The 27,513-nt window shown below is 37.1% G+C and overlaps 2 protein-coding genes across 3 annotated transcripts; one reads left to right on the top strand and one right to left on the bottom strand.

The window, feature by feature from the left end:
• The first annotated feature begins 1,071 nt into the window (after positions 1 to 1,071).
• Positions 1,072 to 16,867, top strand: LOC122275788 (AMP deaminase). Of its 2 annotated transcripts, XM_043085026.1 has the most exons (21): positions 1,072 to 1,641; positions 3,273 to 3,454; positions 3,605 to 3,806; positions 5,813 to 5,991; positions 6,076 to 6,127; positions 6,231 to 6,361; positions 6,478 to 6,657; positions 7,112 to 7,179; positions 7,311 to 7,453; positions 7,920 to 7,981; positions 8,988 to 9,101; positions 9,394 to 9,534; positions 10,660 to 10,812; positions 13,930 to 13,983; positions 14,060 to 14,170; positions 14,251 to 14,424; positions 14,566 to 14,646; positions 15,246 to 15,344; positions 15,559 to 15,682; positions 15,777 to 15,890; positions 16,434 to 16,867. In XM_043085026.1, the coding sequence occupies exons 1-19, from the start codon at positions 1,290 to 1,292 to the stop codon at positions 15,625 to 15,627; spliced, it is 2,547 nt and encodes an 848-aa protein (XP_042940960.1). In that variant the 5' UTR covers positions 1,072 to 1,289; the 3' UTR covers positions 15,628 to 15,682; positions 15,777 to 15,890; positions 16,434 to 16,867. The 2 variants fall into 2 exon arrangements, with proteins under 2 accessions (XP_042940960.1, XP_042940959.1); XM_043085025.1 differs by lacking the exon at positions 16,434 to 16,867 and having other exon boundaries at positions 15,777 to 16,319.
• A 1,981-nt stretch (positions 16,868 to 18,848) lies between these two features.
• On the bottom strand, positions 18,849 to 24,888 carry LOC122277329 (protein SCO1 homolog 1, mitochondrial). Its single transcript, XM_043087287.1, has 7 exons — positions 24,687 to 24,888; positions 24,310 to 24,498; positions 23,574 to 23,664; positions 21,089 to 21,301; positions 19,747 to 19,836; positions 19,488 to 19,620; positions 18,849 to 19,239 (listed from the first exon to the last, which is right to left on the bottom strand). Exons 1-7 carry the CDS (start codon positions 24,819 to 24,821, stop codon positions 19,131 to 19,133), a joined length of 960 nt encoding a protein of 319 aa, XP_042943221.1. The 5' UTR covers positions 24,822 to 24,888; the 3' UTR covers positions 18,849 to 19,130.
• Positions 24,889 to 27,513: the final 2,625 nt, after the last annotated feature.

The raw sequence follows: 27,513 nt of genomic DNA, 5'->3' as shown, positions 1-27,513 counted from the left end.
AAAGAGATTTTGTTTTTAACCAAATTAGATCCCTTACAAATCAAAATTCGTGACACGTTAAATGTAAATTATTCACCGACTTGCAGATAAAAGAGCTTCGTAACAAAACTTGGTAACAAATACAAATGGTTGCTTGCAACAGTAGTGAACTAGTTAAAGTTAAATTTTAATTAAATAATAAGTAAAGTGTCAAATAAAGTATAATAATAGACTCAATAAATAAATAACATTTTTAACTTCAGATTATATGATTGGTCAAATTTATTAAACTAAAAGAGGTGGCTAAATATTATTTTTAGATTAAAAAATGATCTTTCTGGATGCCAACATCAGGATTCGATTTGATTTTCTTTTACCACTTCTTAATTTGGTTTCTGGGTAAGATATTAGTGTTATTTTTTTTAGCGGGTTGAGATATTTTTTCTTTTTGTGGGCTGCGATTTTTTTTTCTTGATTTGGTGCGATTTTGTTTGCAATTTGTTTATTAATATTTTCCCTATCGGACTATTAACCCTTGCAGACATTATTTGATTTTCCCCTTTCTAATTTGATGTAATTACCATGGAGCGATTGCAATTATTAAAATAATAAAAAGTTAAAAATTAATATTTTAATAGAATAGTAAAAGATTTGTTGAGTCTATTATTTAATATAGTAAGAGCACTAATAGTAGCCTCAATAAATTTTGACTAAAATTTGATTATAAAATTTACTTTTACAAATTTAGTTAGTAACTTTTTATCAATACCAAATAATAGACTCAACAAATCTATAACTATTCTATTAAAATATTAATTTTAAAATTTTCATTTATTTTAATTTTTAGTGTAATTTAAATATTTATTCATTCTGAAAAAATTACACATTAATTTTTTTAATGTAACAATTTTTTTAAATAGTATTATATTATGTATACGAGAAAGAGAAAGAGTTGGTGTAAAGTCTTGATATAAAAAAATAATAACAATCCATTTTTTTTTATACCAAAACGGTGTAAAAGAAAAAGCGGCGATAATACGAAGCAAACCACTCTCAACGCGTCCGAAAGTAGAGCGAAAAACTGAGTTGGAGAGAGAATGTGCTCGTTGTCGTCGCTTTCTGTGGCTATAAATAGTGGGGAAGGCTCAGTTTATTCCGATTAAAAAATAAAACTGAGGTTCTTCTTCCCTGCTCTCACCTGCGGCACTCCTCAGTAGGGTTTCTCTTTTGATATCTCTCTACCAACTGAAACAATCATTTCCTTTTCTACGAGTTTGTAAGGGGGGAGGAAGTCTTTAAGTTTCTGGTTAATGGACGCGTATGCGCTGCATTTGGCCGTGGCCGCTCTGATGGGAGCGTCGGTCGTCGCCGTTTCGGCTTACTATATGCACCGAAAAACCCTAACTCAGTTGCTGGAGTTCGCCAAGGCAGTGGAGAGGGAGAGGGACGAGAACTCCGACATCGAGTCGCCGCATCACCTGAAGAAGCGGCGGGCCCACCCACGACGGAAGGGGAGCGGCTATTACCGGCGCGGCTCGGCTTCTCTGCCGGACGTCACGGCGATCTCCGTCGGAATCGACGGCAGCGAGGAGAGGCGCAACGGTCCTCTCCACGTGGACGGGATTCCGGCCGGGTTGCCGAGACTGCATACTCTTCCCGAAGGTATGGCTCTCTCGGATTTCTCTCCAGGAGAGTGATCATGAACTTTGGATTAGAAAATCTGGAAATATCTTCGTCATGCTTTTGAGAATTACAATTATAGCGCGTCTTATTGGAAAATGAATTTAGGGAGTATTAACTAGTCAATAGCGCTTTCTTCTGTACTCATATTTATAAATTGGATAAAGGCTCCTATATGCTTTATATTGGATATTTTCCTGCTACTTGAGAGTAGTATGGATCAGAAGAATCGGAATAGTAATGTTTGATGGATTCATTTTGGAAACCAGGGCACGCTGATGTTTATACTCGTGCGGTAGATGAAATATTATGAAGATCGTGAATTTGATATATTTCATCCTTAATAATTTTAACAACTGTAATAGCTAACGGGAGAGTCGTTTTATAAGATCGCTATACATCACAGTGCCTGTGCTTGTGGAAAATTGGTATGGACTTTAGCTGTTTATTGGGGATTGGAATGCGCACCGTATCTCATGAGAAACCTCTAAATGTTGAGGCTTAATTTTCCGTGTGTATAAGAAACGTACAGTGGCGTTGCTAGTCTAAAACCCTTATTGTGTATGAATTCAAGTAGTGAAGAAAAAAACTGTTTAACCATTTGGTTAGACATATTACACTGCATATTTTGAAACAGAAACACTCATTTATATTCTTTACCTTTTTCCGTTGGTTTAAGGTTTTGATTGGATGGTTCTTTTATCAGTAATTTTGATTGCATCCATGTATACTTCCTGTGTACTTGGGCTTTGCCTATGTACTTGATTAATAACATATTATTTTGCCTATAAAAAAAGAATTTTAATTGGATATGGAATAGTGCAATTGTATTTCTCTATGCTAGTTCCCTCTGACGCAATGCTCTTGTGTACCAGTCTCAAGTTTCCATCTTTTCATACACACACTCTCATGTAATCTTTTCTGCTGTCGTGTCATGGGACTTAGCGGTTGAACGGTTATATTAATTTGTTAGTAACTGCGGACAACTTATGTTCATAATAAGGTTGTCTAATTTGAAATTTAGTTTGGCAATTTTAGCAACCCAACACTTTCTGGGAACTTCAATTTATGGGCTTCATCCTTCTTGTTGGTTAGTGGGTTAATCTATCTTGAACAACTTGCTTTATTTTTTGTCAACCAACAGCCTGCCTACTACTAGATTAATTGCATTCACTTCAAATATCACCATCTCGTAATTTTCTATTTTCCTTATTGTTAAAAAAGATCAAAAGCCTTTAATTGTAAGAAAAGACATTACAAAATGGAACTTGAAAGGGAGATCACCAGTTGAGGAAGAAAAGTCAACAACGATGTTTAAATGAAACCATTATTTTGGTAGAATGTAATTGATCTCTCCTAGGAATCATAAGTTTCAAAGATCTTTTCCTTTTCTATGACTTAGTTATATTATTGTCCACTCCAACAGTATTTAACAACACAAACTTCTCTGGTCCTTGTAAAGTAAACATAGTCTTCAATGTGTTTCCTGTCTTTTTTTTGGTGGTGTTTTTGTTTTTTTTTTTTTTTGGGGGGGGGGGGGGGGGGTGGGGGAGAGGTTGGATTTGATGTTGATTCCTCCGTAGTTGACTAACTACGTAAATTTTTTGTATCAGGGAAATCTTCTGGGCATGCAAGTGCAACCAAGAGAACTAGTTCTCTTATCAGACCAACTTCTCCGAAGTCTCCCGTTGCAAGTGCCAGTGCCTTCGAGAGTGTAGAAGGATCAGATGATGAAGATAATATGACTGACACTGCTAAACTGGATACTGCATATCTGCATACAAATGGGAATGCTGTGAGTTTTTAATGCACTTAGAAGAGGACATTTTAACTTGTAAAAAAAGCACATTTATCTCGTTGATCATTCTTTAAAGAATTCACTCCTTTTCTAAATGAAAACTTCATCAAGAAGCTGAAGGGTTGGTTTCTTACCACTTTTGTGCAGGGGCCAGAGTGTAAATATGAAAATTTACCAGACCACATTAAGGCAAATGGAGAGCAACTGCCTATTGCTGCATCCAGTATGATTCGATCCCATAGTGTATCTGGTGACCTGCATGGCGTTCAGCCTGACCCAATTGCAGCTGATATTTTGAGGAGGGAGCCAGAGCAAGAAAATTTTGCCCGACTTAAAATATCACCTATTGGTATTGACTACCCATTATCTCTCCTTTTTTTTTTTGAATAGGTAATCAAGAAGTTATATTCAAATAAAAAGGCGAAGCCCAGGTACATAGGTGGTATACATGAGGTACACCTAGCTAGAGGTTACAATAGAAAGAAGAAGGTCATGGACCCTAGGCCCGTTACAAACTAAGGCCTCCGCCCATAAAAATAATGACTTAAGAAAGAAAACTTTTAGCTCATCCCCATTATCTCTCTTTAAAGTTCATTTCTTTCTTGACCTTACCTTTCACTGATAGTTAATGTTTAATATTTTGAGGTAAGTACTTCTATTAGTTGATCTGTAGTGACTCTATTTCTCAAAATGGTTTACTTCTAAGCTTTTTGTAGTCGATAAAAAGAGAGAGAGAAAATACTTTGTTGTGCTTTTTTATTCATGTCTATCCAACTATACATATATGAGAGTGACCATTATACCCACATAATATAAATTTAATTACAACTATGTATTCTAACCCTCCCCCTCAAGCTGGGGCATATATATCATATAAACCTAGTTTGGAACAAATAAATTTTAGTCGACTATGACAAAGTGGTTTGGTAAACACATCTACAAGTTGATCAGCAAACTTCACAAAGGGTGTAGAAATGTCACCACTGAATATCTTATCTCGAATGAAGTGACAATCAATTTCAATGTGTTTAGTCCTCTCATGGAACACAGGATTAGACGCAATATGTACTGCAGCTTGATTATTACAAAATAACTGAAGGGGGACAGGAGCTGGAAACCCAATCTCATGAAGAAAGTGTTGCAACCATGTCAGCTCACTAGCAGTGTGAGCCATTGCTCTGTATTCGGCCTCTGCACTAGATCGAGCTACTACTGTTTGCTTCTTACTATTCCATGTAACCAAGTTACCTTCTACAAAGGTACAATATCCAGTAGTCGATCTTCTATTTAAAGGAGATCCTACCCAATTAGCATCTGAAAAAGCTTCAATTCTAAGATGTCCGTTAACAACCCAAGGCCAGGACCTCGCTTAAGATATCGAAGAATATGGATTACAACATCCCAATGTGAGACCCTAGGCGTTTGTAGAAATTGGCTCAATACACTTATTGCATAAGAAATAGTGATAGTCAGATAATTTAATTCAGCAAGTCTTTGATACCGACCTAGATCTCCAAACAAGTCACATTTCTCTTCAAGAGTTTATGATTTGGATCCATAGGAGTGTCAATAGGCCATGCACCCAACGTGCCAGTTTCTTCCAAAAGATCAAGCACATATTTTCTCTAAGATAGGTTGATACCCTTTTTAGATCTACTAACTTCGATTCCAAGAAAGAATCTAAGTTTGCTCAAGTCTTTTATCTGAAATTGATCATGTAAAAATTGTTTCAGCCTGGGGATTCCAGTTAAATCACTCACAGTAATTACAATATCATCTATATATACAACCAATAAGATATGATTTGCATCACTATGCAGATGAAATACCGAGTGGTTTGTTTGGCATCTATGAAGACTGAATGCCAATACACTATCAGAGAACCTCCCGAACCATGCTCGAGGAGATTGTTTTAAACCATATAATGCCTTTTCTAACTTGCATATAGTACCTCAACACTCCTCCTGAGCAACAAACCCAGGTGGTTGCTCCATATACACTTCCTCATTTAAGTCACCATGTAGAAATGCATTTTTAACATCCAACTGAAATAAGGGCCAATCCAAATTAGCAGCAAAAGAGATTAATACCCGAACAGATGAAATTTTGGCAACGGGGGAGAAATTTTGACAATTGATACCATGTAGTCGATAAACAAGAGAGTAAATACTTTGTTGTGTATTTTATTGATGTCTATCCAACTATACATATACATAGAGTGACCATCATACCCTCATAATATACATTTAATTACAACTATGTATTCTAACACTTTCCAATTCCAATGTTTCCGATTAAACTTGATGATTTGCACGTGGTGGATTATTATTTTCTAAAATCTGTATATCTTACCAGAGGTGCCATCACCTGATGAAGTGGAGGCATATGTAGTTCTTCAAGAATGCCTTGAATTGCGAAAAAGATATGTATTTAGAGAAGCAGTGGCTCCATGGGTGAAAGAAGTTATATCTGATCCCAGTACTCCAAGGCCTAATCCTGAGCCATTCTCTTATACTTCTGAGGGAAAGTCTGATGTGAGTTCACTTTTCATAAGAATTGCACTTTGGTTTCTCACTCATATTCCATTTTTTCATTAACATGTTCCAATATTTATGTAGCATTACTTTGAGATGCAAGATGGAGTTATTCATGTCTATGCAAATAAAGATTGTAAGAATCTAAGAGATTTGATTGATGGACTTATTTTTCTAATTGTTATTGACATGTTCATCTATTACAACATTTTTGCATGTTCCCCTGTTCCCTGTTACAGACACAAACGAAGAGCTTTTCCCTGTTGCAGACGCAACAACCTTTTTCACTGATCTGCATCACATACTTCGGGTTATTGCGGCAGGGAATATTAGAACACTATGTCATCATCGGTTGAATCTTCTGGAACAAGTATATATTTTTCTGTTGAGATTATTTGTGATTAAGATGCATGATATTGCTCTTTTCTCATTAATAATAATTATAATTCGACATTCTGCTTATTTGTGTACCCATTCACCATTCAGAAATTCAATCTTCATTTGATGCTTAATGCGGATAGAGAATTTCTTGCTCAAAAAACCGCCCCACATCGAGACTTCTACAATGTCAGGAAAGTTGATACACATGTTCATCACTCTGCATGCATGAACCAGAAACATCTTTTGAGATTTATAAAGTCAAAGCTGAGGAAAGAGCCTGATGAGGTAATGATATGGATTTTTCTGCTAATATGTTGTCAACACCTACCCGTGGGTAGCCCCAAGTGGTAAGGGTGAAGTTGTGTGCATAAGCCCCATGTCACAGGTTCGATTCCTCGAACTGCGATTAAGTGGGAGGCCATGGCAGTGGGTTGCTGTGCTAGTCTCCTTGGGGGTTTAGGTTCCATGGTTGAGTCCTAAGGGCTCTACCGTGGGGTGGTTTCCCTGTCATAAAAAGAAATGTTGGCAACTGCTTGTCTGGCGGTTCCTTTTATGGTTGACACTAAGTACCCTTGTCCCTTTCTAAAGCCAATATCTTTCATGTGAGTGGTGGCACTTGTTGAATCAATTAACTTCATGTTCACTTGGTGATCAATTTTGACTAATGTTATTTTTGTTTTGGAAAAACGGTATACATTTGTTTTCTCCAAAGCATTGAATTTCTTGTTCTTTTACTCAGGTTGTGATATTTCGAGATGGGACGTATCTGACTTTGAAAGAAGTCTTTGAGAGCTTGGAGCTAACTGGGTAATGAAACTTTATTGTGCTTTCCCCTGACACAGAAGAAAATATGTTTGAATTCTGTTATAATTATGTGCGATTAAGCTTATTTATTTAAAAAATCAGTTTGTGATCTCTCTTCACATTTGTATGAACAGGTATGATCTGAATGTTGACCTTTTGGATGTTCATGCAGACAAGAGTACTTTTCATCGCTTTGATAAGTTTAATCTGAAGTACAACCCCTGTGGTCAAAGTAGGCTTAGGGAGATTTTCCTTAAGCAAGATAATCTTATCCAAGGTATTTGCTGCTGGTCTTTCTTAGTTACCATACATGTTGCTCCTGTCCGTATTCTCTTGCTGCAGGCGACTTATCTTTTTGGAACTGTAAAAGGTTACTATGTATAATTTGGTGGATCGTGCGATTTGTTAAGGATAGTGGTTTTAACTAAAAGCATCTTCACCTTAATTGATAAATATGCTGAACAAGAGTTTTAGGACCCCAAAGTGAGCAATTCACTGATTTCTTCGTACCGAAACTTATTCATCTTGTAATTCTTGATTTTATTCTGGCAGTAGAAAGGTATAAATGAATGGACATATAAAATTATTTTATTTAAGAGCTTCTGTGTTGTAGGGAATTTCAGTTTATCCAAGAAGTTTTGATGATTCTCTCTTTCCTGATCTGTGATTATTTTTTATAATGGAACATATTGTCCTTACTTAACTGAGCTGCCAATCTTGGAATTCTGTCTTTTATTGAATAGGCCGTTTCCTTGCTGAGCTGACAAAGCAAGTGTTTGCTGATCTTGCTGCGAGTAAATATCAGGTGCTTCCTTCTTGTCCCGTCATTTGCTTTCTGATTTGGGTTTTTTGTCATCACTTGATGCTATGGCATCTAGCAGGGATTGGGTAATTGAAATGCAATGCTACAGCTAAGGGGAAACAATTGCTGAGAATATAATCTGAGTTCATAATATACATTCCTAATAGCATGCTGTTGCTAATTCCTATAATATGTGTTATTCAATAGTTTGGTGTGCAGCTCTTCATTTTCCCCCTTTTGAAAGACATATTAAGGTAGTCTAGGTTGTCTAATCTTTAATATGAAAATATTTTGAACTTCCATGTCAACTATTTTTTTTCCCCACAAGAGTCTGGTGCATTGTGACATGCTTGCTGGGTACAGTTTAGTTCTTCAATGTTTTGTGAATTATGTGGGCATGTAAATAGATTATGAAATAGTTTCCTTTTTCAATGCTAATAAATTAAGTCGAATCAATTGTCACAACAATTTTATGCAGCCTGTTTTTGTAAAATTTTGTATTGACATACTTGCTAGTGGTTTTCATTCAATATGAGTAAGAGTTGTGCAAGCTGTTGAACATTTCCATTTCCGTCAGTTCTCACGATATGAATATTGTAGTTTTCTTTTACATTCTTATGGCCGTTGTTGTTTCTATGCACAAAAAAACAACATTGTTTTGGTGGTTGAACATCATAGCATCTCTGACATGTAGTTGTAGAAAGGAAATTGATTTGCACAACATTTTTCATAACACTTTACACAACTATGCTTTAAATGAGGGGTATTTTTGTAAAATAACTTATAAAATTAACACCATTTTACAAAAATGCCCCTATCTTAAAACGTAGTTGTGCAATGTGTTGTGTGGGTATCATTACTCGTGTATAAATATTCTAGAATCGGATAATCATTGTTCTTTTGGCTTTAAGAATGTTCATTTCCTTTCAAGAGGGATCCTTATTAATACACTTTTTTTTTTAATAATTAACACTACATTGATTTATGAGGAACCATGTCCTTGCTGCAGATGGCTGAGTACAGAATATCAATATATGGAAGGAAGCAAAGCGAGTGGGATCAAATGGCAAGTTGGATAGTGAATAATGAATTGTATAGTGAGAATGTCGTTTGGTTGATTCAGGTACGCATAAGAATGTGTCATATATTAAAGAACAAATTTATATATATTTATATTGGGTGAAATGGAAATTTAAGATGTTTTGCTGTGCCTGCAATCACGTTACAACTATATCGTGCCAAATTTTTGGTTATATTCTCATTTTTAAAGTTTGTGGCATCTGAATGAAGGGTGCGATGATTGTATAGTTTTGGGAGCTGTCCTCCACTTTGGGGCTCTTATGTAGAAGAAAAACATTGAATATGGTCAATATATATCTTAAGTTACCACAGTGCAATTCCTTTTGTCTTTTCAGCTCCCACGACTGTACAATGTGTACAAGGAAATGGGAATTGTGACGTCTTTTCAGAACATTCTTGACAATATCTTTATTCCGCTATTTGAGGTTACAGTGGATCCAGATTCACATCCTCAGTTGCATGTTTTCTTGAAACAGGTATGCTGTCGTGTTTCTAAATCTTCTCATTTTCATATAAGAGGTTCAACCGTTGTCTTTTGTTCATAATATATCGAAAAACTGCATCTAAGCATTTCTTGCAAATGTTGGCAGTTATTCTATTAATGGTCTCTGTAATCACCAAAGACCTGTTCTCAAGTCCTTGAAAATATGGTCGAAAAAAAATGTACTAGCTTGTAAATGCTCTGAAACTGGGCTAAACAAAAAAGTTAATTGCATGGAACTTTATTGTCTCAGAACTTTTTAAACCTCTTTGCAGTAAACAAAATTTTATTGATCAAAAGAATAGGTAAGATTCCAAGTATACTGGACATATACAAGAGTAATGCCCAAGCGTGCTAGTTTAGTCATACAGGGAATTCATTTGATTGGAAAGTGATACAAGGAATTTATGAAAGGTCATCTCATGAAAATCAATTAAATTGACCAATGGAGTAAAGTATTGAAAAAATAAGTTTCTAAGCTCATCGCTCTTGATCTTCAAATTCAGTTTACCTTGATTTTCGGATTCAGTGGGCACATCACAACGAAAGTGTTAGTGAGGTTGATTATAGACTTTTACCGTGAGGAAGCGTATTGTAGGGATCCTCCCCCTCCCCCCCTTTTCCACTCGCGGCCCTAATATGAATTCTTTCTTAGTAGAATCTTAATCGATGGGTATTAAAAGTAAAGATGCTGTTGTTATGAAGGATTCACCCAAGCCAAAAAGAAAAAATAAAAATAAAAAAACTGTTACTAAAGGAGTTACTGGTAGTTCATCTACAAGGATTTGGTGTAAAAATATATATATATATATATATATTTTTTTTTGTTGTAAAAATATTTAGTCATTAAAATTTCTATTTTTGCACTGCTTGCCCCTACCTCTCTCTTAAACACACACACAGGCATGCATTAAGTAATTTGGATTATAAAGCTTTGATTATTTCATTTTTAAAATTTTGGAGTGTTGTTTAAGTGTTGTTTACCATTAAAAATATCTATATTTTTTTGGAGAAAATCATGTTGTGCTTGTTTTAAGTTTTTTTTTTAATTTTTAAAAAAATATTTTTGGTCTAAGATTTAACTGCTAAGATGTCTGGCTTGTCATGTTTGCTTGTTCAGGTTGTTGGATTGGATTTAGTTGATGATGAAAGTAAGCCTGAAAGACGGCCTACAAAACACATGCCAACACCAGCTCAGTGGACCAATGTGTTCAATCCGGCATTTTCATACTATGCCTATTACTGTTATGCTAACCTCTACACACTTAATAAGGTATGTATTCTACCATTACAATCAATCTTAAAACTTCTTACGCTTCTGATTTGGGTTGCTTGTGACTTTCCGCTACCCTCCCTTCTTTCTTTTTCTCTAGAAAGATAATGATGTAACTTGGGGATCAAGAAGGGATATTATCTTACCTTGTACATATTTTCTTAGTTGTTGTGATTGACTGGAGTGTTCCTTGCTCCTTATAACTCAGGAAGCTGCATTCATCATCACAAGATAGGGGGAAAAAAAACAAAGAAACATATTGAGACACTTAGTTGCAATAGCAGCTGGGCTTACTTGTCCTTAGCTTTAAATGCTATTGCTTTTTGCTCCTGTCATTGGTTGGTAGCTTCCTTTTTGGGTAAGCAAACAAAAAAGAAAAAATGACCAAGCCATAGGGCATGACCCTGAAGACAAAACCAATTTAGAAACAGCCTATACAGCAGGCTACCAATCTCAAAGAAACAGAAGAAAACACATTAGTAAATTCTAAAATTATGACCCATGTAGATGGCAAGATTGCTGCAATTGTGTATTTTTACTAATTTCTGTGCACTTCCCGAGGTTGATAACCTGACTTTTAACTGTAATAACCCAAGAGAAGTCCAAGCTACATTTGGGCATACTCTCCAAAATAACTAGTTAATGTTACAATTCGAGGTATTTTTATTTTTTTTTATAAGTAAAAGATAAATATTATTGATCAGAAGAAAACAGGCATGGCCCGTGTATACAGGAAGTATACATCAGGTACCTAAAAACATTCTACAAGCGAGGAATCAAAGACAAGAAATCATGGACATTGTCCCCATTTAGTACAATAGCAGAGAACCAAAGCAATAAAGTTTGAAAGAAAAAGTTCTTTAGCTCCCCCATAGTGCGTTCCTTGTCTTCAAAGCAGTGCACATTTCTTTCCAACCAGATACACCACATGATACATGGTGGGATCATCTTCCAAACTGCTGCCACTTGCTGGCAACCTTGTATCTTCCTCCAACGCCCCAGCAGGTCCACTACCCTCAAAGGCATAACCCAAGCAATGTTGACCCTTTGGAAAATCTCATCCCATATCTCCCCTGTAATCTCACAATGTAGTAGAAGGTGATCCACATGTTTCCCATTCTTTTTGCACATATAGCACCAATCCATCACTACACACCCCCTCTTCCTCAAATTATCCGTGGTCAAGATCTTCCCAAGTGCTGCGTTCCAGACGAAGAAGTCTACTTTGGAGGGTATACTCGACTGCCAAATATTCTTCCAAGGGAACGGAGGGTGGTTTTGTGTAGTCAAAATGTTGTAATACGCCTTTACCGTAAATTTCTTCTGATTATTAGACCTCCACTTTACACGGTCATACTGTGCCATAGGAGTCCCCATGGAGTATAGAAGGCTGAAAAGATCTGAAACAGAAGATAATTCCCAATCATGAAAGTCCCTGTTGAAAAGAACATCCCACTGAATAGCGCCATTAAGAATGGACCGCATATCCGCAACCGAAGCCTCTCTATTAGCAGATAAAGATTCGGAAAAGCTTTTTTCCAGAGCATGATCTCCACACCACACATCTCGCCAAAAACTGATTATATTACCTTCTCCCACAACGAATCGAATATGTTTCTTGAAACAAGACCACCCCCTCCTTATAAACTCCCATAAACCCACACCATACCCCCCTCTCCCTATGTTGGAACACCAACTGCCCCAAGTATCTCCATAGCAAGCGACAATGATTTCCTTCCACAATGCATCCCCCTCCGATTGGTATCTCTATAACCATTTCCCCAAAAGAGCTTTATTGAAGATTCTGAAGTCACACACTCCCAACCTCCCCTGTACGATTGGATCACAAATTGTCTTCCATCTAACCAGGTGGAATTTCTTCTCCTCCCCCATGCGACCCCCCCCCCAAAAAAAAATAAGAACGCCCTAAAGAGTTTCTCAATTTTGTTTCACACCCCTGCTGGCAAAGGGAACAAAGATAGAAAATAAGTGAGGAGGTTCGTAAGGGTGCTCTTAATAAGAGTGAGTCAACCCCTTTTCGATAACTACATGCGTTTCCAGCCAGCTAGTCTTTTCTCTATCTTCTCCACTACCCCATCCCAAATCGCTCTAGCCTTAAAAGTAGCTCCCAGAGGAAGTCCCAGGTATTTCAAAGGCAACGAAGACACCTGGCAATCCAAAAAACTTGCTGAGCTGCGTATATTTGAAGCTGCACCCACCGGAACCATCTCAGACTTGCCAAGATTCACCTTCAGCCCCGACACTGCTTCAAAGCAAAGTAACAATGCCCGTAGAGTTTGGATCTGGTTCCTATTTGCTTCACAAAAGAGTATGGTATCATCTGGAAATAATAAATGAGAGATCATAACCATGCCGTTACCCACCTTGAATCCAGATAAGAAACCTCCGCTAACAGCTGCCTGAACCATTTGGCTAAGAGCCTCCATAACTATAACGAACAGGATGGGAGATAAAGGGTCTCCTTGCCTCAAACCACAAGAACTGTCAAAGAAACCAGTGGTGTACCCTTTCAGATTCATATTGTTAAATGTTATTTTCTGTTATTTTTCTTTTTTTCCCCTCTTTTGATGAGTAAGGTTCCGTCTTTCCCTTAACGAAAAACTAGACAGCAGCGCTGAAAGTCTTGTTGACAATAAGCTTTAATAATGTTTTTAGATTGTGACTTGATAAATAGCTTGCTTTCCTTGTTAAACCCAAGGGGTTGGCCCAATTGGTGAAGGCATTGGTCTTGGGGTATCACTTCCCTCAAGGTCCAAGGTTCAACACCTCATGGGTGCAAAAAATCCTTCAAGGCCACGCCCTCTAGTGAAAAGTCAGCGATTTAATCAGTTCCGTTTTGGAAAACTTTTGAGGGTGCGGTGCACGGGACTAGGGTTTACTCTGTAGGGGTGGGTCCGAAGGGCCTTTGCCTTAGAAGGTTCCCCGACATTAAAAAAAAAAAAAAGAAGAAAAGAAAAAGAAAAGAAGAAGAAAAAAAGCTTGCTTTCCTTGTTGATTGTAGTTCCTTTTCTAATTCTGACAAGTGAATAGTTTCTAGATGCTTGTGCCTAGATTTTGATGCATTGGATCTGATCTGTTAGATGTTACAATTTTCAGCTTCGTGAATCAAAAGGCATGACTACGATAAAATTCCGTCCACATTCTGGGGAGGTATTTATCATACATTTATTGTACTTTTATGCAGATGTCAGTTGTTTCATTGCCTCACATATTGTAATATTTCCAGGCTGGTGACATCGACCACCTTGCTGCAACCTTTCTTACAGCTCATAATATTGCACATGGAATCAATTTGAGAAAATCGCCTGTACTTCAGTATCTGTATTATCTAGCACAGGTGGAATATATTTTGGATTGATGTTTATTATTTGGTTACTTTCAGTTCTAGTTTGATTAAGATCTCTTGTTGGTTATCAGATTGGTCTGGCTATGTCTCCACTGAGTAACAACTCCTTATTTTTGGACTATCATCGAAATCCATTTCCTATATTTTTTTTGCGGGGTCTCAATGTTTCTCTTTCTACTGATGATCCACTGCAAATCCACTTAACAAAAGAACCCTTGGTGGAAGAATACAGCATAGCAGCTTCAGTGAGCTCTCTCTCTCTCTCTCTCTCTCTCTCTCTCTCTCTCTCTCTCTCTCTCTCTCTCTCTCTCTCTCTCTCTCTCATATGTATTTTGGTTCCAACATACTTACACTGGCTCAAATATGTTCATGGCCTTTCATTGCAGGTGTGGAAGCTCAGTTCGTGTGATCTATGTGAGATTGCCCGTAATTCAGTCTCCCAATCGGGTTTCTCGCATGCCCTAAAGGTAATTGCTTTTACCTTGACTTGAGAGGACATGCTAATAGTTTAGGAAACTATGGGGATCTTTTGCTTCTCCCTTCTACATGAATGATAAAGAGGGGGGTGGCAGGTGCCAAAACTGATACTGTGTGTGCCTTCTGCATGGGGTACTTGTCCATTATTTTGAAATTTTTTGCCAGATCAGGATAATCTGTGGGCAGTGGGCAATTAGTCTTCTGTCCTCATTTGAGTAACGATATTTACTAACTTGTGACATCTTTGATACTGATGGCTACACAGATAATGTGATGTCCATAACCTCGCAATACTATCGATTTGATTTCTGTTCTACTGTTGTGGACACACCACGTGTGTACCTATGGAAAATTAACCACCTCATATCTACAGCTGTAGTTCATTGAGGTTCTGTTTAGTGAGAGACTTCGCTGCTATTTTCTGTTCCCAAATATCCTGATCATTCAAGAAGTTTTTAGTTAAACCGTGTAATCAACTTAACTGAATTTAGTTTTTAGTTATAAAATCTTTAGAAAAGATTGTATTACATGGAGATGCTTTGTAACCTGCCTATTGTGGGTCCTCTGACCAATTGGGTTTCTGTTGCAGTCACATTGGATTGGGAAAGAGTACTACAAGAGAGGACCAGATGGAAACGACATTCGCAAAACTAATGTGCCTCATATTCGTCTGGAGTTCCGTGAAGCGGTATGATTTTGATATCTAGTGTGTCTTTGTTAATGATCCCCCTCCCCCAAGACCACACAAAAAAAAAAACTTTTCACCTGTTTATTGTTCTCCCTTCTCATACGGTACATTTTATTGGATTTCTCGATTACTCTAATGTTATCCCAAATAATTTTGCACCAAACTTGAGACTAGGAGGTATAAGAACTAAATGATGTGATTGTAATGCTTGCAGATTTGGAGGGAGGAGATGCAACAGGTTTATCTGGGCAAAGCCGTTATCCCTCGAGAAGTGGACAAGTAATTTGGAAGGCACTTGTGCGCCTGATTCATCCATGAATATTTCCCTACTTTTAGAGGTGGCCTCCATGCTCTTCTTAAAAAAGTAACTTTCATATTAGTTGCTAGGTAATTGAAATTTGTTAATTGTGAGTTTTGATTATTTGTTTGTAGGAGGCAAGAAACTTGCTAATCCTGGAGAGTACGTAATTCTGGGATGCAAGCTGAAAATTGAGCAGGGACAAAAGCAGAATGCTAACAGAAGTTAAAACATGGTCTGAAGACAAGGTAGTAGATGAACATTATGATATATTTCTTGATTCGCATCTTCTCATACGGATTCTCAGTCTTGGATGGAGCCTATAGCAACGAGATAACGATGTCTCTCATCTCAGCCAAATATAATACAAGTGAAATTTTATAGTAACTCTAGCTTAAGTAAGCGCCATAATTAGATATAATAGGCCTTGCTGTTTCATTTTTTATTTTTTTTAAAGTCTTTTGTAGCTGTGTAAAATGGTATAGTGTAATGCTTCCCCATGCCAAGGGAAAGTGGTCAGACTCTTGCTCGGTTGAATTTTGACTCTATTTTTCATTCGAAATGTGGTTTTTTCCCCCCTCATGGAATGAGTTTCTCAAGGAATGATGTGGGACACGCATCGGTTATAAGAACTGTTTTCTTAGTAGTAGTAGTAGCATCTGAACATTTGCTCGGTATTATTCCTTCCCTGAATGTGTTCTGTAGTGCTTGTGGATGTGCAATTTGGAGCTTTTTGTTATTTCAAACGTGGAACGGTTTGGATTCGTTACATGCCTCTTTTTATTTTGTAGTGGATTGGCGGTTAACTGACTGCCAAAAGAACGGAATATCAATTGGTTAGCCATCTGCTATGGTAACCCCACCTCTGATTACCAATAAGGTCTGAAACGTGGGCAGCTTCTGGCCCACGAGTGAAATGAGCTTTAAATACTGATATCGCATACCGAAGAAGGTTCAATTGCACCACTTTTTATGTTCTACCTGCTGTCTTCCTCCCTTTTGCTTATCCTTTAATAAGTAGGTTGAAAATTTGAATGAGCCTTTCCTTCATGCTCACTTTAGCGATGTAATGAGTCCTCTTTCAAGAGGATTTGCGGCATGTCAAGCCCTATTATGTTATTCATAGAATAAGATATTATAGAATAATATTGAATTCTCATCCTTCCATTTATATGCTTTTTTATTATTATTACTTAACGACTATTAATCAGATTGGTGTTCGTCATCCATTGTGTAATGGCATAACATAAGGCCAAAGCCATAACTGGGTTTCGGCTTGATATTGGTTGGCCTCAGCAAATCGTAGTTTTTTTTTTAAATAATAATAATCAATTTCCTGAAGATTTAGGGTCTGTTTAAAAATAGAACTATTCTCAAATATTCTCAAACTACTTTAATTCTATTCACTATTATTAACAAATTATTTACTATTATTGTTACTATTATTTATAGATAATCTGATATGCAATATCCAAACAGAGTCCTAGCATCGCTGGCAGTGGTGGGCTTGTTCGACTGTACGACTTAACTTTAAGTATCCATCAGAGCCCAACCAGTAATTTAATCGGGTCTAATTGTTAAAACTAGACCAACCTATCATGGTGTGTCTAAATTAATAAAAGAAAAATGCTGTGTGTAATCGCCCTGGGAAACTCTTGGGGAATCGGCACCCACGTGGATAAAAAACTCACTGTTTTATTTGACTATTTCCTCTCAACCTCTTCTTTCTTTTCCCTCTCTTTTGTGTAACTCTAATCCCATTCCCATGAAGGCCACTTCTCATGAAGCCAACCCCTGCTAGAAAGTTCTGAATGAGTTCTGTAGCCTTGGAGCAAAGTAAATTGATCCACTAAAATAAAAGCCCACAAGACCAAGCAGTGGGAAGAATCTAATGGAAGTAATTCTTCCAGAAGGCAGGCTTTTTAGTCCCTCGAATACATGGAATTGCAGAAAATAAAGACAAAATTACATTCAATGCCGGAAGAGGTACTTATATGTGTATTGCAAATCTTGTTATACTCCAGTAAGGATCATTTCTTTTTGCCATTTTCTTCGTGGATTTTCATTCATTCGTTAAAAATTGGAAATAAAACAAAAGAAATATCTGTTTTTCTTGTAGTTAGTATCAAACGAAGTTCCAACTTTTCTTGGTGGTTGATGGATTGGGGTCTGTAAGACTTGATTCTTAAACTAATTACGCGACTACGGACCCTTTCATTAATGGCCAGACCATGACACTTCTGGCTCTTCCCTCATAAATACACCTTCAGCTAGCAGCGACTCATCGGTTGGGGACCAAGAACCTGCTCTCAGCCTCCCTTTAACAGTTTAGATCAATATAAAGCTTCCAGTTTTTCCTTTCTTGGCCAACGCCTTAATGAATGTGAGGTGAGATTCTCAAATTTTCTCAGCAACCAGAAGTGTAGAGGAGAAAATAATTTTATGCATATAATTGTATTGGACACTGTAGTGGAAATGAGTTTGGACGTTTTCCTTCTTAGATGGTAATCTTCTTCCCGAAATGGGTTCCATCTGATGTATTCTTCCCAAATTTCACTCGAAGAATGAAAAATGAAAAATGGATTCACATCACGGTATGAGCAAAACTATCTTGAACCTGATATTTGAAGTCTGAAGATCAGAGAACCTAAGCAAATAGGGAACAGCTCCAGCAGATTATTGTCTGCGACCGCGTACAGGGGGATCTCGCTCGCGTCGTTCTACAAAGCCAGTAGATCGGAGAGGGCGGACCCATCGGATGATTTACCTCCCAAAAGCTTATCAAAGAGCTGTTTGAGAGAGTCGAGGTCGCCGGATCGGACAGCAGAGAAGAATGACTGGCAGTGGGTGATGGAGCGCAAAGACTTGGGAGTCAATCTTGTAAGAGAGAAGCACTAAAGTTTGAGTTTTTTATTGACTTCTGAAAAACGAAGGGTAGAGAAAGAGGGAGGAATAAATGGAAAATGTGGGAACCAATCGTGTCAGCCGGTTACACAATGGTTGTACACGCCGGTTGTATGTAGCAAAACTGATGTGCGTGTGGGATTACAATCCGATTATATACCCACATTCTATCCTCTAACCATATCAGATGATGAAATCTAGTTTTTGCATTTCAAAAGCTACAATATTCTCAGTCAGCTGATTTTACTCATCCCAAAAAAACCGATTTAAGCTTTGGATTAGGCCATGCCAAATAACTCAGCTTTTGCTCTCTTCAAACAGACTGCAGAGCATATAGCTTAAATCACTAAACCGCGACAATCACCCAGACAATCACGTGGATCATCTAGAAGCTCAATGTTTAATACAAAATTTCCGATCCCAATAGAGCAATTATCTTCTGAGAACAATCTCATTATATAACCTCCAAACTCCAGGAATTTCCCCCAAAATAAACAATTGAAAATAAAAAGGTACTTTGTTGACGAGAATTTTCAAAATTGACCGTTCAAAAAGTGTGTTTAGAGGAAAGAAGAATAATAATCCTACTTCTTGTACCGCTTGATCTCTTTGATAACGCCATCAGTAAGCGAATCAACATCATTGTTTTTCCCAAAGAATTTTACAAAGTCCATATCAGGACCCATCAAGTACCTGCACAAGATTTCCATAGATATCGTCATACTAGAAATCAATGAGGACTGTTGAACACAAACATCTATTAAAGAAGTTACAAACACTACCAACAGAACATGTCAATATTATAGATTAACATTCTGGTAGAGTAGACGAAGTGCACAACAGATAAAGTACTCAATTTGGTGGAAAATTTAGGCATAAGCAAACACAGAGAGGATACATTTTTTTTTTTTTACAAGTAAACGAAAAGAGCTGATACATACATGACTATTGAGTGATCAACCAGATAATCGGAGTCTTCCTCTGCTGTCTTCATATAATAAACTCGATATGCACGAGCAACATTCCGTATCTCATCTAGTGTACCCGTCAACCCAACTAACTTCGGATGGAATTCTGGATTGGTGAAAAATAAACTAGAGAGTCAATCTTAGCTCAACCAAAAGAGAGTTAAAATAAGCAATAAGACCATTGAAGTACATTTAAACTTTAAAGCACGCTACTCAAAATCTTAAGAAGCACCTTTGACATATTCGCCTACTTGCTCAACATTATCCCTCTCAGGATCCACAGAGATGAAAAGAGGAATAATTTCAAACCCTTCTTTTTCCTCTGCAAGCATGAAAACAAGCAACTTTAAATGCAATGATCATCATGAAAGCTTTTGCAACCGTGGTCATTAAACCCAGACGATGCATTGACATGTCACGACTCTGGTTTACCAAGTCACTGCTAAATTTTTCAAAAAATACTTCATAAATTAGTTTGGTTAATGCAAAGCATTGTTTCACCAATCTGATCAGCAGTTCTAGTAACTATCTTTTTTTTTAATTGGCATTGGGTGTCCGAGAAAAAAGTCCCGCTAATCCCAGGGATGCACAGGCCCTCGGTATAGAGTTTTCTGCAAGTACACCTTAGGTAATTCAAGAGGAAGTTCACCCAGTCTGATGCCCACTAGAAATTGTTTGCACTCAAGATTCGAACCTTAGACCTAGAGGGAGCATACCATCAAGACCAAGGCCTTTACCACTTGAGCCAACCCCTAGGGATTAGTTATAGTAACTATCTTTGCACAATGAATATGTCCAGAAATAAGAAGTAGAATCAGAACAAACGCAATCCACTATACCAGACGTCAAGAAAACAATTCAGTAAATTGATGGCACCCAGATAGATTTCTGATTACAAGCTGTAGTTTAATCCAAAATGTATCCTGAATAGAAAATAGTTTAGACCAAATTCTGACACACTGACCTAAGAAGAAATGCCCTTGCATACTTGCATTAGTCAGTGGAAACATAATTTTTTTTTATAGGTAAAAAAAGAGTTTATTAATCCACGTAAATAGGCAAAGAGTACACAAGAAGTATACAAGAAAGAGCCTAATTACAAAAACTACATGCTACGGAAAGTGGCGTAAAAGTCATTAAGACTCATTCCATTCAATACAATAGAAGAGGCCCAAAGCAAAAGTCATCTATAAGTGAGGTTCTGCAAAGAGTAGTTGTGGTTTTTTGATTTTGTTGTAAATCACATGTCATCTATAACACATTATGAAGGACTGAGATTTATCAACTGGACAAGTGCCTGAGGACTTATAAATGGCTTTGAGTACCAGACACAGCATTGAGAAAGTAACTCCAAGGCAGAGCAAGTTTACTCCCAATAATTAAAATCATAACTGATCAAGCATTCCCCAGTAATGACAGATCTGAAAAACAATATATCCAAATTTTTGTTTTTGTTTCTTTTGTGCCATATTCAGAATCGGGGTATCTAAGAAATGTCCCATAAAATTCAGATGATATTTTGGTTGCGACTACTGCTCCACCAAGTGCCCATCAAATCAATATTAGAAACTTACTTATTTTATCAACAGCAGCAGCTAACTTTTGTAGCTCGTCTGGACAAATATCAGGGCAGTGAGTGAAGCCAAAATATATCAACGTCCATTTCCCCAAAAAGTTCTTTTCAGTCACATGTTTCCCCTCATGATTGATGAGGTTAAATGGGCCCCCAATGGCTGCTTTGCCAGCAGAAGGTCCCTCTTTTACTGCCTTTGAAGCATTATTAATTTCTGTGGCAATAACACCCAATCAATTCATGCAAAATTAGAAAAGTTGCCAAATAATATGTAAGGTCAAGGATACACAAATGCTGTAAACCATGCTTTGGCATACAATACAAGGCAGTCATTTAAAGCGAAAGAACTAGGAGCACAATCAGCTAACCTAGCAATATTTGGAAGTTCAAAATTTTCCTTCAAACTCTATTGTTCATTGAATGAACATATTACAGAAAACAAACAAGAATAAAAGGCAATAGAATGATTAAAGGTGTATAACATGTGCACCATTTTCAATGGATAAAAAATTAGGTATCTATACGCGTTTCATCGCAAAGCCATATGCTGAGAAATTGTAAACAACAACCAACAAAGAATTAACAGAAATGTAAAATAGCAAGTTAAGCAAAAAAGCAACATAAATAAATGTACCGACAAGTTAAATAAGGTGGCTAGAACATGAACACCAATGGCCTTCTTTTTTCATTCTGGCATGTTCAGTATTTTGGTGGCATATTCGTGCATAGAGAGAGAAATGACTTGCTTAAAGCATTTAATTGGTTAACGTTCAGAATACAAAGAGGAAAGAGATGCTTGCAGTGCTTCAAGTGGTAGTTTCATTACCAATGTCAGCAACTACGGTAATTTCGTATTGTGACCAGGCCTCCCATTGGGTATGCATGCAACTATATATCAGTATGCCAATTTTAAAGGCAGATTCCAATATAATTTTGTAACTTCTTTGAGAGGCTTTGTAACCCCACATGCAACAGTTCCGATTTTTGTGTGTGTGTGTGCATGAGAGAGAGAGAGAGAGAGAGAGAGAGAGAGAGACAGAGAGACAGAGAGAGAGAGAGAGTGCCACCTTTATTATAGGTAAAGAGACAGAGCCACTTACAGTAATTGAAGTTTTATGTCGAAGCCAATCTAAAACCTCATGACAGAAAACATTTTTTTACTAAGCATGACACTTAAAAACATTAAGACCTCCACCACTGATAAAAAAAAAAAACAAAAAACAATAAGACCAACCACCACCATATAATTAAGATATTGAAAAACACACAAGCTTGATCAATAGCAAATGGCCAGGCTACAGGAAAGCCACTAGGGCAATGCTCCAAAAATAAGTGTGTGATGCACTTCAGATGAATCGTTTGCATCATATAACCTCATCTATACATACAGTACTTAATCTCATTCATTTTGAATTCATCAAGACAGAAGCCAAAATCCATACTGTTTACCAACACTCAATATGTGCACATGGTCACCAACACTTAGTGACCATACCAAGCCCAAACACAAAAATGAATATCCCGACTTACGTCTTTGTTAAAATGAAAAACAAAAAATACTTGTAATCCAATTCATCACCTAAATATTAGAAATTATGATCTAATAGTCATTGAAATCGTACAAAGCATACTTTTAAACAGTAATTTTTTTGATTGGTTAACAAAATTTTAATTAACAATAAGAATAGGCAGGAGCCCAAGTCCATGGAACAGATACGAGAGTGTTATCAGCTATATGCATGATGACCTAGTTATACCAGAAACTCATGAAAATTCACGTTGTTAAAGTTAATTACAATCGATGAATGAAGAATTAAAAAAGAAAGTTCTAGGCTGTTTACACAGGCACCGTCTCTCAAAACTCAAACTCCATCCTATTTTTATAGGAAGTGTCATTTGAGCTAGATCTTATTGGCTTAATCAATGAGGAAAATTGAAGAAGCTACAATATGAAAGATATCTCACATTTCAACTCAATCACTGGAATAATTTTATTGAAGTATGTTGTTAGTTGTGAAGAATATGTTCAAATAGATTATGTAACAGATTTGCTTCAAGATATTATCTGAATGTAATTAAAAAATAAATAAATGATACCATTTAAAACTCCCCCTACCCAAAGAAAGATAGTAATGGTGTGGTATAAGGTGACACACAGGACAACAATAAACAGGGACTCCTATCAGGTGTCTATCATGACATGGCATGTTAGCTTTTCTAGTCACAATGGACCTTGTTACCAGTTATGAGCATCACAACAAAGACTTTGCCCTCAAGCTTCTTGTCACATTAAATAAGGATAATTTATGATAATCATCAAATTGTGCACAGGTTCTAAAACAAAGATTCCAGATCGAGATTGACCAAGACACCAAGTCAAAAACTCATGAGACCAATTCCACAGGAAATTCTTAGATATATCCTATCCTTATGAGATACTTCTACAATCACAACTAACTTATAACCTACTCACCATAGTAATCTACCTTCAATGTGTTGTTTCTTTTCCTTGTCATAGTAGAAGATTACTCCAGCTCCAGTAGCAACGAGCAAAAGAAAACTTAACCATGAAATGGGCTGCAAAAGTAAATTCAATCAACTCATAAACACCAAAGTTCCAAAAATCAAAGGACTCGGCCACGTTAGGCAACCAAAACTCTCTCTAAAGTCACAGACAGTTTTTGAGTCAAAGATGTTTTTATTCCCAAACCAACAATATCTAGATTGTTAAAATCCCTTCAAAATTTCTAAAACTTAAAAAAACCATCTTCCAAATATTATTTTTTAAAAATAATTTAAAAAAAGAAATTAGGCAGCAGCCACCCTAACCTGGCCGCCCATGGAGGACTCTGGCTGTTTAATTAATTTATTATACCATGGATACCGCCACTTTTTAAAGCTCTATCAAAACATTCTCTAAACAAGATTTTAAAACTATTCACAAACACTCTTGTACCATTCATGAAAAGTTCTTACATCCTCCAAACATCCCCTTAGTCATATATTAATTTTAAAAGATAAATAGTAAGCATTGTATGAGCAAAGGTGGTCACCGATTGTGGCCACCGATTGAATAATTTTTTTTTTTTACTTGATAGTTAAGTAAATATTATTTAATGAATTTGTATTTTTTTTAAATAATAAATATTTAATGAGTTTTAAAAAATGTTTGAAAAAAAAAAAAAGAGAAATTTTTTTTGCCTCACGAACAAAATATATTACCCCTCCGCGAACAGGTTTTCCAGCGTCACTGCTATCTTGTGATCCTCCGGAGTGTTTTCCATTGCCAGATTTAGCGTCTCCAGAACTTTTTGATGTTTGATTTTCTGGATTAACAGTGGCAGCAGAACTACTAAACAGACATCTCTGATATACGGCTGAAGACTGAATTCCGAGCCCTAACGGTACAACCTGAAATATCCAATCTCGGTTAAAAATGCCAAATAAACTTGAAAATGAAAGAACAGAACATGAGTCTAACGGATTGTGTTTGGCTATGAGAAACAACGGGAAAAGCATGTAGAAGAAACGAGAGATTAAAACCCTACGACTTTCGATTCTAACGAGGAAAAATAAAATATTTCAACTTCATTACAAACCGATTGAAGAAGAGGAAGAGCTCGATGCGAAGTCGTCTCGGAAACCGGTGGAGAATGCATCGATGATCTCCATTGGATGAGATTTTGATTAACGTAGCGGAGACGATTCAGGGTTCTTGAAAGGATGGTCGCCATGATAAATGCGAGAATCTTCCCATCCAGAAAGCCCTCTCTCTCTCAGGTAACTCAACTAGTAGGGGTTTTGCTCGTGGTGCCGGGTAAGCCAGACCCGTCGTGATATGTCGGATTTAGATCCGATCCAAACAAGTTGGGTTTTCTTGGGCCTAACGTTGGGCGGACTGTGACTTCGGTTCACTTCAGCTGCACCAAGTTGCCACCAATACCAAAATTAAGAAAATAAAATTTTAAAATAATTTTACATTTTGTCATCTTAAATTATGAATTGTTTGGTTACACAAATTTTTATCTTATTTTATATTATTCAGTTATTATAATTTTTTCAAACTTTCACACAAAATATAATAAACAATTCAACATTTTTAAATATAAAAATAAAAATTATATTCTAATAATATTTTATTTAATTTTCATATCATCTCATTTCATTTGTGTAACAAAAAGAGATCTTATACTTATTAATATAATAAATCTTTAATGAGACAAAAATAAATATAGGATTTCTCAAATGGTATGTGGAGGGTCTAGAAAGGAAAATGCGTATGTTTTCAATTAAGGAACCGAGATGATCTGCTGCTCTAAATAAATATATACATATATGTGTGCGTGTGTATCTGTTTCAAGTTTCTAATTCATATATAAAGGCAACACTCTTTTGACTCTTTTCTTATTCAGACACTAGAAAAAAAGTACCATTTTCTTAATTACAAATCATTCTTTTTGGTAGCTCTTGTTTTGGTTCATATTTTTTGTTTGGCAGAGATAGAAAAGCAAGTTCAAAGAAGAATTTTAAGGTGTAACAAATCCGATTTTAGATAAATTTTAAATTCAAACCAATATTAACCAATTTTGAAAATCTAAGAATTGATGTAGACTAATTCATTATTGAAATCAAAACTTTTAATTTTTTCAATTTCAATCCAATTCGATTCAGTTTACCAATGTGATTCAATTTTTTTTTTTTTTATAAAAAATATACTTCATTTCATTCTATAAAAGAAGTTACATCTGTGACTCAAGTTACAAGCCAAACTAACATCTGTTATAAGCTTCCCCGTACATAAAAATATTGCGATGAACATTGCCTAAACTTCAAGAAAACTCTCAAAAAGAGAGTATCATTCTCCATATAAAACAGAGGAAAACAACCCGCATCAGAACTCTATCCTCCAAATGAGGAGAAGTGAACAACACACCCATACTCTGAAAAAAGGAGGGAGGAACCAAACACCGCTATGGATAAAGTCTAATAGCCTATTTCAATTATTTTCATACACAAACAAAACCAAAATGTAAAGACAAAACACATCATAGAAAATTGAAAAATAGAAGAAAACAGAAACTATGGTAGCGCATGAAGGACACGTGCCATCATGAGAGAAAGTCGATCGGTTGATTTAAGAGGTGCCGGAGTCGCTGGACCCTGAGTTGCCGAGTGTAGCATCAACGGAAGGAAATTTGAGGTGGCGTGTGGACACCACTAGGGCTGTGCAAATTTCCGAGATTTCCGACTCCGCTCCGAATTCCGCTCCGAATTCGACTCCGACAGAGTCGGAGTTCTCGGAATTCGGAGTCGGAGTCGGAGTTACTCCGACTCTCATAATCGGAGTCCGGAGGCCTTGTTGACTCCGAACTCCGACTCCGAACTCCGACTATTTATACTTTATATATTATATATTGTATTATGAATATTATGTAGTCAGGTAGCTCAATGGTTGAGGCTCGGTTTTGTTTCTCCGGATCCTGTGTTCGAATCCCCTAATGCACCATTACACATTTTGCCAACTATTTTTTTTAGGAAAACCTTAAAGTTTAAACGACGCCGTTTTTAATAGGAGAACGTCACCCCTACTTCGATCTCGTCGTCCCAAATTCGCAATCAACCCTCGCTGGAGATCTCGCTTCCGAGCAAAAGCAACGCCAAACACCAGCCGGATGCAAGAAGGAGAGGTCGACGGAAGGAGAGAAAACGACGGAAGGAGAGGTCGACGGAAGGAGAGAAAACGACGTCGTGAGGAAGAGGAAGTGAAGGTAGCGGTCGTCAAGAAGGAGAGGTCGACGGAATCGAAGGATACGACCGGTGATCTTCAAGGGATTTTTGGGACGGTGATCTTCAAGGGATTTTTGGGACGGTGATCTTAGGAAGCCATCGGAATTCCGATCGGAGTTCCTAACTCCGAACTCCGATCGGAGTCGAACTCCGACTCCTCGTCGGAGTCAGAATCGGAGTGAACTTCCGGTTCCGACTCCAGTCGGAGTCGAAGGTCGGAAATGGCAATTCCGACTCCGTCGGAGTCGGAGCCCAGGCCTGGACACCACACGATCCCTTTGACCCTCACATGGGTGCAACACGCTGCTCCGATTGGAGCCCAATCCGATCGCCTGCGAGATCGACAGATGATTCCCCTGGTGGGGTGCATGTATGAAAATGGCCACCGGAGAAGCTCATATTTGACTTCACTCCCTTATTCCGACTCAAAAACAAAAACTGTGAAAAAAACCAAATGGTAAATCCTAATCCCCCCCGCACAGCTGTTGGTGTCGAGAGGTTTTTTTCTTTAGAGAGATGCAAGAGGGGAGAGAGACAGCAATTTAACAATGTGATTCAATTTTTAAATTGTCCAACTCCATTAAAAATCCATTGATATTTATATGTTACACCTAGCTCATTGTCCTGGCCCGAAAATTC

Source organism: Carya illinoinensis, chromosome 9 (assembly GCF_018687715.1).
Source record: "Carya illinoinensis cultivar Pawnee chromosome 9, C.illinoinensisPawnee_v1, whole genome shotgun sequence".
NCBI classification, from domain to species: Eukaryota; Viridiplantae; Streptophyta; class Magnoliopsida; order Fagales; family Juglandaceae; genus Carya; species Carya illinoinensis.
Note: the sequence above shows the minus strand (reverse complement) of the source record. Positions and strands in the feature narration are given on the sequence as shown.